The sequence below is a fragment of the Mobula hypostoma genome, chromosome 3 (assembly GCF_963921235.1).
Source record: "Mobula hypostoma chromosome 3, sMobHyp1.1, whole genome shotgun sequence".
In the NCBI taxonomy this organism is placed as follows: domain Eukaryota; kingdom Metazoa; phylum Chordata; class Chondrichthyes; order Myliobatiformes; family Myliobatidae; genus Mobula; species Mobula hypostoma.
The window spans coordinates 222962030-222975213 of NC_086099.1; the positions used below are offsets into that span (position 1 = coordinate 222962030).

General features: G+C 55.7%; 1 protein-coding gene across 1 annotated transcript in view; it reads right to left on the bottom strand.

Annotated features, from left to right (window-relative positions):
• Positions 1 to 13184, bottom strand: part of cyldl (cylindromatosis (turban tumor syndrome), like) — a 63980-nt gene that overhangs the window by 15523 nt on the left and 35273 nt on the right. Inside the window, exons 8-11 of the mRNA XM_063044583.1 lie at positions 7305 to 7415; positions 6216 to 6307; positions 4665 to 4731; positions 1569 to 1701 (exon numbers count right to left, since the gene is read on the bottom strand). Of these exons, the coding sequence (XP_062900653.1) occupies positions 1569 to 1701; positions 4665 to 4731; positions 6216 to 6307; positions 7305 to 7415 (403 nt within the window). The remainder of the gene's footprint in view (positions 1 to 1568; positions 1702 to 4664; positions 4732 to 6215; positions 6308 to 7304; positions 7416 to 13184) is intronic.

A 13184-nucleotide genomic window follows, 5' to 3' on the forward strand; every position in this document is an offset into this window, starting at 1 on the left:
GGAGAGGGGGTGTGAGGGAGAGGGGGGGTGAGGGAGAGGGGTGTGAGGGAGAGGGGTGTGAGGGAGAGGGTGGTGTGAGGGAGAGGGGTGTGAGGGAGAGGGGGGTGTGAGGGAGAGGGGGGTGAGGGAGAGGGGGGTGAGGGAGGGGGGTGAGGGAGGGGGGTGAGGGAGAGGGGGGTGTGAGGGAGGGGGGTGAGGGAGAGGGGTGTGTGAGGGAGAGGGGGGTGTGAGGGAGAGGGGGGTGTGAGGGAGAGGGGGATGTGAGGGAGAGGGGTGTGAGGGAGAGGGGTGTGAGGGAGAGGGGGGTGTGAGGGAGAGGGGTGTGAGGGAGAGGGGTGTGTGAGGGAGAGGGGGATGTGAGGGAGAGGGGTGTGAGGGAGAGGGTGGTGTGAGGGAGAGGGGGGTGAGGGAGAGGGGGGTGAGGGAGGGGGGTGAGGGAGAGGGGGGTGTGAGGGAGAGGGGGGTGTGAGGGAGAGGGGGGTGTGAGGGAGAGGGGGGTGTGAGGGAGCGGGGGTGTGAGAGGGAGGGGGGTGCGAGGGAGGGGGGTGTGAGAGGGAGGGGTGTGCGAGGGAGGGGGGTGTGAGAGGGAGGGGTGTGCGAGGGAGGGGGGGTGTGAGAGGGAGTGGGGGTGTGAGAGGGAGGGGGTGAGAGGGGGAGGGGGTGTGAGGGGGAGGGGGTGTGAGGGAGAGGGGGTGTGAGGGAGAGGGGGTGTGAGGGAGAGGGGGTGTGAGGGAGAGGGGTGTGTGAGGGAGAGGGGGTGTGAGGGAGAGGGGGTGTGAGGGAGAGGGGTGTGTGAGGGAGGGGGGGTGTGAGGGGGGGTGTGAGGGAGGGGGGTTTGAGGGAGAGGGGTGTGTGAGGGAGAGGGGGTGTGAGAGGGGGTGAGGGAGAGGGGGGTGAGGGAGAGGGGGGTGTGAGGGAGAGGGGGGTGTGAGGGAGAGGGGGGTGTGAGGGGGGTGTGAGGGAGAGGGGGGTGAGGGAGAGGGGGGTGTGAGGGAGAGGGGGGTGTGAGGGAGAGGGGGGTGAGGAAGAGGGGGGTGTGAGGGAGAGGGGGGTGAGGGAGAGGGGGGTGAGGGAGAGGGGGGTGAGGGAGAGGGGGGTGTGAGGGAGAGGGGGGTGTGAGGGAGAGGGGTGTGAGGGAGAGGGGTGTGAGGGAGAGGGGTGTGAGGGAGGGGGGTGTGAGGGAGAGGGGGGTGTGAGGGGGGGTGTGAGGGAGGGGGGTTTGAGGGAGAGGGGTGTGTGCTGGAGAGGGTGGTGTGAGGGGGGGGTGTGAGGGAGGGGGGGTGTGAGGGAGAGGGGGGTGTGACGGAGAGGGTGGTGTGAGGGGGGGGTGTGAGGGAGAGGGGGGTGTGAGGGAGAGGGGGGTGTGAGGGGGGGTGTGAGGGAGGGGGGGTGTGAGGGAGAGGGGGGTGAGGGAGAGGGGGGTGTGAGGGAGAGGGGGGTGTGAGGGAGAGGGGGGTGTGAGGGAGAGGGGGGTGTGAGGGAGAGGGGGGTGTGAGGGAGAGGGGGGTGTGAGGGGGAGTGTGAATGCTGGAGTATTTTTGTTACACTGGGTCACTGGAGATACTCACCTCTGTCAGCTTGAGGTGGTTACAATGGAAGGATTGCTCCACCAGCTGCTGTACAGTCGGCACAAGGAGCTCATCGTCCTCATCGATGAATATCTGGTGGCAGAAACAATCCTGGTCCTTCAGTCCTTGTGACCTGCGGCGCAGAGAGAGACAGGGTTACCCCCCACCACAGGCACTGCGACTGTAGCCTGCATCACCCGGGGCCCTCACTGCACTCCCGGGGTTTCAGACTCACGGGAACAGCAGCTGGCAGCCCATTGGTTGGCGTATCCCCATCACAGTGCAGGTGATCGGGGTTCAGTTCCTGCTGCTGGCTGTAAGGAGTTTGTACGTTCTGCCCGTCACTGTGTGAGATTCCTCCAGGTGCTCTGGTTTCCTCCCACAGTCCAAAGACGTACAGGTTAGGGTTAGGGTTAGTGAGTCGTGGGCACGGTACACTGGCACCAGAAACGGGGCAGCATTGCAGAATCAGAAATAGGTTTACTCTCACGAACATTTCTCTTGCAGGCTGCCCTCAGCATGTCCTTGGACTGTTTTTGTCATTGACTGGGTGTTTCGATGTACATGTGACAAATAATCTTTAATAAAGCTAATCTTCTCCCTCTTGGGGTTACAGAATCAGAAAATTTGGAGTGTGAAAGTGGAGACAGCCTGGCGAAGAAACCTTTCATCAGTCAGGGCATTGAGTGTTGGAGCTGTGTTGCAGTTACCTGTGGCCACATGTGGAGTATTGTGTAGAGTTTTGGTTGCCCTGTTATCGGAAAGATGTTATTAAACAAGAAAGAGTGCAAAAAAGATTTACCAGGATGATGCCTGGGCTCGGGGACCTCAGTTACAAGGAATTGTAACGTAGACCAGGAGATGGGATGTCAGAGCAGAGTCGATGGGCTGAATAGCCTAATTCTGCTCCTCTGGCTTGTGGTCTTATGGAAAGATGTAAACAAGGTTGAAAGAGTACAGAGAAAATATACAAGGGTGTTGCTGGGTCTGGAGGACCTGAGTTATAAAGAAAGATTGAGTAGGTTAGGACTGTATTCTTTAGAAAGTAGAAGATTGAGAGGAGATTTGATAGAGGTATACAAAATTATGAGGGGTATAGATAGAGTAAATAAAAGCAGCCTTTTTTCCACTGAAGTTGTGTGGGACTACAACCAGAGATCATGGGTTAAGGATGAAAGACGGAAAGTTTAAGGGGAACATGAGGGGAAACTTCTTCACTCAGAGGGTCGTGAGAGTGTGGAATGAGATGCCAGCACAAGTGGTTTAATGTGAGCTCAATTTCAACATTTGAGAGGATTTTGGATAGGTACATGGATGGCAGGGGTATGGAGGGCTGTGGTCCTGGTGCTGGTCATTGGGAGTAGGCAGTTGAAATGATTTTGGCACGGACTAGATGGGCTGAAGGGCCTGTTTCTATGCTGTACTTCTCTATGACTCCGTGGAGGGGTGACCTGGGAGAGGTGTACAAGATCAGGAAGGACCTAGACAGGGTAAAAGGACACAGCCTTCGTTCCCCGGGGGGGGGGTGCTAAAAACGAGAGGGCAGAGGTTTAAGTTAGAGGCGAATGATTTAAAACGAACATTAGGGTGATCTTCTTCACGCAAAAGGATGGTGTGTATTTGGAATGATCTGCCGGAAGGAGGAACAATAATAATATTAAGTTTACTTAGAGAGCACATTTCATGCAGATGACGCAATTCGAGGTCCTTTACCATTGGTTGAAGGCACAAATGTGAAAATAAAATAAAAAATAAAAATGAACATGCAAGTAAAAGACGCAAAGATGTTAGTTAAAAGCAAGGATAAATAAATAGGTTTTGAGCTGGTGTTTAAAAGTGTCCTGTTTAGTTTTAGGTGTTGAATTCCACAGCTGAGGAGTTTAGTTCAAAGAGGCTGACCTGCTGGTTACTGGAGATAGTGGCTGAGGTGGGCACATTAGCACTATTGAAAAGCCATTTGGATACGTACTGTACGTGGATAGGAGAGGGTTAGCGGGCTGTGGGTCATGGGCCAAACATGCCAGCTGGGACTCACTCACTGGGCAACACAGTGAGCATGGACGAGATGGGCTGAAGGGCCTGTTAGACACTGTTGATTCTGTAACAAGGAAGGACAGATCTGTTGTTGGTCACATACGTAAACAATTTGGTTCCTGAAGTTTGTTATAGCTGAAGGTGGTAATGGGGCAGGCTCCCACTACCTACTACATGTTCCCAGTGACATGCACCTCAAACAGCCTCTGACAACCAAATCCAGCTCCTGGCCTTCACGCATGGCTTGGCTACTAGGCCCGGCGGAACCATTTTTACTGACAGGAGAAGGGGCAAAGGGGGGTTACTGACACCTTAAAACCAGTCGCTTCGGGCAGATGGGGCCCGTCAGTCGTGGTTGGCTAAACCCACTCACAGGGGAGGCTTTGGGAGTAAATCCGGAGGGAAAATCCAGAACCGGAGTCCCTAAGGCAGTCCGACATTGAGTTCAACGCTGACTGGCAACTCCTGTAAAATGGTCATAATCAACAAGCGTTATGCCTCATTCTTGACTTCTGAAGGATCTTTGGATCGCCAAAGTCTCAGGCTGATAGATTCGTGATTAGTCGAGGTGTCAGTTACGGGGAGAAGGCAGGAAAAGGGGGTTGAGAGGGAAAATAAATTAGCCATGGGCCGGCTGGTGGTGCAATGACATCGGCGCTGGACCCGGGAGCGGAGATTCCCGGGTTCGAAACTAGTCCGGTCCGCCCCGAGTACGCTCTCCATCCGTGCCGGGTTGAGTGTCGAGATCGCAACTCAACCTCGTAAAATAAAGGGAAAATACTGCGAAACTGTCTGTGTGAGGAGTGGCCCGTCACACAGTCCCTCTCTCTCTTGCTCAGCACCTTGTAAAAAAGCCATGAAAAATCCATCATCATAGACGCACGCACGGACACACAGACGCACACACATGCCAAAATAAATAAATAAATAAATTAGCCACGATGCAATGGCGGAGCAGACTCGATGGGCTGAATTCCACCCCCATGTCTTATTGCCATAAAACCAAGAGCAGAATTAGGCCATTTGGCCCATCTTATGGGCCTGAAGCAAAATCAGACTCACTTCAGTTTCAGGAGCGGCTCCAGTCCCAGAACCTGATGCATTATGACATTCAAGAACTCCTCTGGATCTGAAAAGCAGGGTTACGGAGCTCGTCACTGTGTCTAACAGGGTCTGTCCAACACCCCAATCCTCCCATCCCCTCAGCATCTGAAAAGCATGGTTACGGAGCTCGTCACTGCGTCTAACAGGGTCTATCCAACATTCCCATCCTCCCATCCCCTCAGCATCTGAAAAGCAGGGTTACAGAGCTCGTCACTGTGTCCAACAGGGTCTATCCAACATTCCCATCCTCCCATCCCCTCAGCATCTGAAAAGCACGGTTACGGAGGTCGTCACTGTGTCTAACAGGGTCTGCCCAACATTTCCCCCCCCCCGCACCCTGGTCATCATAGGGTCAAAAAGTCACACAGCACAGAAACAGGCCCAACTTACACAAGCTGACTGAGATGTCAAAGCAAGATCATCCCATTTCCCTGTAAGCCATTTCCTCTGACAGCTCATTCCACACCTACCACTGTCTGGGTGAAAATGTTGCCCCTCAGATTCCTAGTAAATCTCCCCTTTTCACCTTCAGTCTATGCCCTCTGTCTGTCTATCCGGAGATACTGCAGGATATCAGGCTCTTTTGTCAAAACCTACCTACCTACCTATCTGTCTATCCAGAGATACCGCAGGATTACAGTCTCTTCTGTCTATAATCGACCTACATATCTAAGTGACCAATTGACTTACACACCGGTATGTCTCTGGACTGTGGGAGGAAACCGGAGCACCCGGAGGAAACCCACGCAGTCATGGGGAGAACGTACAAGCACCTTGCAGTTGGTGGTGGGAATTGAACCGTGATCACAAGCCGCTGTAATAATGTTACACAATCCACTACTCTACCGAGCTTCCCATTTCCTGATTCAGTCCTCGACTCCCCAATCCTAGGAAAAAGACTAGCCATACTCAGTCTTTATACACCACACAGTTTCAGTCCTCATTCTCGTTTGGTCCAAGAATAAACGTTATTCACCATACACGTTTACAAGTGTTAATTGGACTATTGGTTAATCAGGGCAGCTAGTTATTTGGGACAACTCTTACAGAACAAAAACTCATTGAGAAGATCGTCATTTGTTTATTTGAGACACAATGCTGCGTAATTTGTAGAAATTTGTTTTCACTCTGACAAGTCCTTTTCTGTTGATCAGTGTCAAAAAAAAACAAATTATATCCACTGTGATTCAATGTTGTAAAACAATAAAACGTGAAAACTTACAGGGGGGGTGAATACCTCCCCTGTACATGGCACTGTACATGGATGGTAGGGGTATGGAGGTCTGTGGTCCTGGGATAGGTTGATGGGACTAGGCAGTTTAAATGGTTTTGGCATGGACGAGATGGGCCAAAGAGCCTGTTTCTGTGTGTTATGATCTTACATTCGGCATAGTGTTTCCCTTTTGGACCAGCTCAATGCAAGTATGCCTGGATGGCAGCAAATATAAAACTTTTCACCCTTTCTCAGTGATAAAAATAAGCCAAACACTTCCCCTACTCCTCACGGACCTTTCTCCTCGGACGTGAAGCCCGCGCAGTATCCGCCCTGGGTCAGCTCCTGTCGCAGGTTCATCACCTTCTTACAGTCCACAAACCCGTCCCTGTGCACAGACCGGGACAGACGGGGTGGGGGAGATGGGGGAGAGCACAGGATGAGGAGTGGGAGAGAGGAGAAGAGGTGAGGTGGAGATGGGAAGGGAGCAGTGGGTGGGGAGTGGGAGGGGTAGGGGTGGGGGAGATGGAAACAGGAGCGGTGGGTGGGGAGTGGGAGGGGTGGGGGAGATGGAAATGGGAGCGGTGGGTGGGGAGTGGGAGGGGTAGGGGTGGGGGAGATGGAAACAGGAGCAGTGGGTGGGGTGGGGGAGATGGAAACGGGAGCAGTGGGTGGGGTGGGGGAGATGGAAACGGGAGCAGAAGAGGTAGGGAGTGGGAAAACACAGGAAATGAATGAACTGAGGCACAGAACATAAGGAACAGAGAGCAATCTTTCCCCCGACGCTGGTGCAGAGGGTGGGGGGGGAGAAGGTTGGTGAGGGAAGTGAAAGGATGGGGCTGTGTTTGGTACCCACCTTTCTCTAGTTTTGTTAGGCCGTTCCCTGGATCGGTGACCCCCCCTCCCACCCACGATGGGCTCCGCGGGGGTGATGGACAGACAGGCCAACGAGCCTCACCACCCAGCAACCCACCTGTGTAACCCTGGCCAAAGCTCAGGACAGCTGACCACGAGCAACTGACCTGCTAATCGGTGTGTCTCTGGACCGTGAGAGGAAACCAGAGCACTCGGAGGAAACCCCCGCAGTCACGGGAAGACGCACAAAGTACTTAGAGTCGGCGTAGGAACTCTAACCCATGAGGGAGATGTGCCACTGAGGTGCCCCATGAGGACGTGGGAGGGGCAGTTGGTGCTCCCTGTCGAAACCCCCTTCCCCACTGAGGTCAGTTGCCAGCTCATACCACCCCCTCCTGGGATAATGCACCCCTGGAAACATCTCCCTGGGATAACCCGTCCACCACCCCTCTAACCCCCTGACTGCCCCCCCCTCAATCTCACCCTCCTCCACCCAACAGCCACTGCCCTCCCAGCCCTTCAGTACGGACCTGCGGAGAGGATTGACGATCTCCTCGCGGAGGATCTGCTGGATGTGGGCGTTGTGGTGGGTTGTGCTCTTGTACAGCAGAGAGTCCAGCACCATGGAGCAGGAGAAGAGGCTGCGTAGGGGAACGGCAACACGTCACTCATCCACCCGTGGGTGCGAACCCATCCCTCCTTACCCCCACCCCACAATCCCCCCTGGCCGGGACGCCTCAGAGGGTTGTAGACACATGAAAGGACTCTGTAGCAGCTGGGAAACCTAAGCAACACACACGGCATAGCGGACAGGTAACATCTACAGATTTCAGCGATACAGCCTGCCAACAGGCCCTTCAGCCCATCGAACCCAATGATACCCATGTGACCAACTGACCTACTGACCCGTACACATACTCACAGGGAGGACGGACAAACTCCTTACAGACAGCGGTGGGATTTGAACCCCGGGCAATGCCAACCGCGACACAACGCTGTCACCCCACGTACAGGGGAATAAACCATCACAACGCTGTCACCCCACATACAGGGGGAATAAACCGTCACAACGCCGTCAGCCGTCACCCCATGTACAGGGGAATAAACCGTCACAACGCTGTCACCCCACGTACAGGGCGAATAAACCGTCACAACGCCGTCACTCCACGTACAGGGAGAATAAACCGTCACAACGCCGTCAGCCGTCACCCCACGTACAGGGGAATAAACCGTCACAACGCCGTCACCCCACGTACAGGGGGAATAAACCGTCACAACGCCGTCAGCCGTCACCCCACGTACAGAGGAATAAACAGTCACAACGCCGTCACCCCACGTACAGGGGGAATAAACCGTCACAACGCCGTCAGCCGTCACCCCACGTACAGGGGAATAAACCGTCACAACGCTGTCACCCCACGTACAGGGGAATAAACCGTCACAACGCTGTCACCCCACATACAGGGGGAATAAACCGTCACAACGCCGTCAGCCGTCACCCCATGTACAGGGGAATAAACCGTCACAACGCTGTCACCCCACGTACAGGGCGAATAAACCGTCACAACGCCGTCACTCCACGTACAGGGAGAATAAACCGTCACAACGCCGTCAGCCGTCACCCCACGTACAGGGGAATAAACCGTCACAACGCCGTCACCCCACGTACAGGGGGAATAAACCGTCACAACGCCGTCAGCCGTCACCCCACGTACAGAGGAATAAACAGTCACAACGCCGTCACCCCACGTACAGGGGGAATAAACCGTCACAACGCCGTCAGCCGTCACCCCACGTACAGGGGAATAAACCGTCACAACGCTGTCACCCCACGTACAGGGGAATAAACCGTCACAACGCTGTCACCCCACGTACAGGGGGAATAAACCTTCACAACGCCGTCACCCCACGTACGGGGGAATAAACCGTCACAATGCTGTCACCCCACGTACAGGGGAATAAACCGTCACAACGCTGTCACCCCACGTACAGGGGGAATAAACCTTCACAACGCCGTCACCCCACGTACAGGGGAATAAACCATCACAACGCTGTCACCCCACGTACAGGGGAATAAACCTTCACAACGCCGTCACCCCACGTACGGGGGAATAAACCGTCACAACGCTGTCACCCCACGTACAGGGGAATAAACCGTCACAACGCTGTCACCCCACGTACAGGGGGAATAAACCTTCACAACGCTGTCACCCCACGTACAGGGGAATAAACCATCACAACGCTGTCACCCCACGTACAGGGGAATAAACCATCACAACGCTGTCACTCCACGTACAGGGGGAATAAACCTTCACAACGCCGTCACCCCACGTACGGGGGAATAAACCGTCACAACGCCGTCACCCCAGGTAAGGGGGAATAAACCGTCACAACGCCGTCCCCCCAGGTACAGGGGAATAAACCGTCACAACGCTGTCACCCCACGTACAGGGGGAATAAACCATCACAACGCCGTCAGCCGTCACCCCACGTACAGGGGAATAAACCGTCACAACGCTGTCACCCCACGTACAGGGCGAATAAACCGTCACAACGCTGTCACCCCACGTACAGGGGAATAAACCGTCACAACGCCGTCACCCCACGTATGGGGGGAATAAACTGTCACAACGCTGTCGCCCCACGTACAGGGGGAATAAACCGTCACAACGCTGTCACCCCACGTACGGGGGGAATAAACCGTCACAACGCCGTCACCCCACGTACGGGGGAATAAACCGTCACAACGCCGTCACCCCAGGTAAGGGGGAATAAACCGTCACAACGCCGTCCCCCCAGATACAGGGGAATAAACCGTCACAACGCTGTCACCCCACGTACAGGGGGAATAAACCATCACAACGCCGTCAGCCGTCACCCCACGTACAGGGGAATAAACCGTCACAACGCTGTCACCCCACGTACAGGGCGAATAAACCGTCACAACGCTGTCACCCCACGTACAGGGGAATAAACCGTCACAACGCCGTCACCCCACGTACGGGGGGAATAAACTGTCACAACGCTGTCACCCCACGTACGGGGGGAATAAACCGTCACAACGCCGTCACCCCACGTACAGGGAATAAACCGTCACAAAGCCGTCATCCCACGTATGGGGGGAATACACCGTCACAACACCGTCACCCCACGTACAGGGGAATAAACCGTCAAAACGCCGTCACCCCACGTACAGGGAATAAACCGTCACAACGCCGTCACCCCACGTACAGGGGGAATAAACCGTCACAACGCCATCAGCCGTCACCCCACGTACAGGGGGAATAAACCGTCACAACGCCGTCAGCCGTCACCCCACGTACAGGGGAATAAACCGACACAACGCTGTCACCCCACGTACAGGGGAATAAACCGTCACAATGCCGTCACCCCACGTACAGGGGAATAAACCGTCACAACGCTGTCACCCCACGTACAGGGGGAATAAACCGTCACAACGCCGTCAGCCGTCACCCCACGTACAGAGGAATAAACCGTCACAACGCCGTCAGCCGTCACCCCACGTACAGGGGAATAAACCGTCACAACGCTGTCACCCCACGTACAGGGCGAATAAACCGTCACCCCACGTACGGGGGAATAAACCGTCACAACGCCGTCACCCCACATACGGGGGGAATAAACCGTCACAACGCCGTCACCCCACGTATGGAGGGAATAAACCGTCACAACGCCGTCACCCCACGCACGGGGGAATAAACTGTCACAACGCCGTCACCCCACGTACAGGGGAATAAACTGTCACAACGCCGTCACCCCACGTACAGGGCGAATAAACCATCACAACGCTGTCACCCCACGTACAGGGGGAATAAACCGTCACAACGCCGTCAGCCGTCACCCCACGTACAGAGGAATAAACCGTCACAACGCCGTCATCCCACGTACGGGGGGAATACACCGTCACAACACCGTCACCCCACGTACAGGGGAATAAACCGTCACAACGCCGTCACCCCACGTACAGGGAATAAACCGTCACAACGCCGTCACCCCACGTACAGGGGAATAAACCGTCACAACGCCGTCACCCCACGTACAGGGGGAATAAACCGTCACAACGCCATCAGCCGTCACCCCACGTACAGGGGGAATAAACCATCACAACGCCGTCAGCCGTCACCCCACGTACAGGGGAATAAACCGACACAACGCTGTCACCCCACGTACAGGGGAATAAACCGTCACAATGCCGTCACCCCACGTACAGGGGAATAAACCGTCACAACGCTGTCACCCCACGTACAGGGGGAATAAACCGTCACAACGCCGTCAGCCGTCACCCCACGTACAGAGGAATAAACCGTCACAACGCCGTCAGCCGTCACCCCACGTACAGGGGAATAAACCGTCACAACGCTGTCACCCCACGTACAGGGCGAATAAACCGTCACCCCACGTACGGGGGAATAAACCGTCACAACGCCGTCACCCCACGCACGGGGGAATAAACCGTCACAACGCCGTCACCCCACGTACAGGGGAATAAACTGTCACAACGCCGTCACCCCACGTACAGGGCGAATAAACCATCACAACGCTGTCACCCCACGTACAGGGGGAATAAACCGTCACAACGCCGTCAGCCGTCACCCCACGTACAGAGGAATAAACCGTCACAACGCCGTCACCCCACTTACGGGGGAATAAACCGTCACAACGCCGTCAGCCGTCACCCCACGTACAGGGGAATAAACCGTCACAACGCTGTCACCCCACGTACAGGGCGAATAAACCGTCACAATGTCGTCACCCCACGTACGGGGGAATAAACCGCCACAACGCCGTCACCCCACGTACAGGGGAATAAACTGTCACACGTACAGGGCGAATAAACCGTCACAACGCCGTCAGCCGTCACCCCACGTACAGGGCGAATAAACCGTCACAACGCCGTCACCCCACGTACAGGGGGAATAAACCGTCACAACGCCGTCAGCCGTCACCCCACGTACAGAGGAATAAACCGTCACAACGCCGTCACCCCACGTACAGGGGGAATAAACCGTCACAACGCCGTCACCCCACGTACAGGGGAATAAACCGTCACAACGCCGTCACCCCACGTACAGGGGGAATAAACCGTCACAACGCCGTCACCCCACGTACGGGGGAATAAACCGTCACAACGCCGTCACCCCACGTACGGGGGAATAAACCGTCACAACGCCGTCAGCCGTCACCCCACGTACAGAGGAATAAACCGTCACAACGCCGTCACCCCACGTACAGGGCGAATAAACCGTCACAACGCCGTCACCCCACGTACGGGGGAATAAACCGCCACAACGCCGTCACCCCACGTACGGGGGGAATAAACCGTCACAACGCCGTCACCCCACGTACAGGGGGAATAAACCGTCACAACGCCATCAGCCGTCACCCCACGTACAGGGGGAATAAACCGTCACAACGCCGTCAGCCGTCACCCCACGTACAGGGGAATAAACCGTCACAACGCCGTCACCCCACGTACAGGGGAATAAACTGTCACAACGCCGTCACCCCACGTACAGGGCGAATAAACCATCACAACGCTGTCACCCCACGTACAGGGGGAATAAACCGTCACAACGCCATCAGCCGTCACCCCACGTACAGGGGGAATAAACCGTCACAACGCCGTCAGCCGTCACCCCACGTACAGGAGAATAAACCGACACAACGCTGTCACCCCACGTACAGGGCGAATAAACCGTCACAATGCCGTCACCCCACGTACAGGGGGAATAAACCCTCACAACGCTGTCACCCCACGTACAGGGGGAATAAACCGTCACAACGCCGTCAGCCGTCACCCCACGTACAGAGGAATAAACCGTCACAACGCCGTCAGCCGTCACCCCACGTACAGGGGAATAAACCGTCACAACGCTGTCACCCCACGTACAGGGCGAATAAACCGTCACCCCACGTACGGGGGAATAAACCGTCACAACGCCGTCACCCCACATACGGGGGGAATAAACCGTCACAACGCCGTCACCCCACGTATGGAGGGAATAAACCGTCACAACGCCGTCACCCCACGCACGGGGGAATAAACTGTCACAACGCCGTCACCCCACGTACAGGGGAATAAACTGTCACAACGCCGTCACCCCACGTACAGGGCGAATAAACCATCACAACGCTGTCACCCCACGTACAGGGGGAATAAACCGTCACAACGCCGTCAGCCGTCACCCCACGTACAGAGGAATAAACCGTCACAACGCCGTCACCCCACTTACGGGGGAATAAACCGTCACAACGCCGTCAGCCGTCACCCCACGTACAGGGGAATAAACCGTCACAACGCCGTCACCCCACGTACGGGGGAATAAACCGTCACAACGCCGTCAGCCGTCACCCCACGTACAGGGGAATAAACCGTCACAACGCTGTCA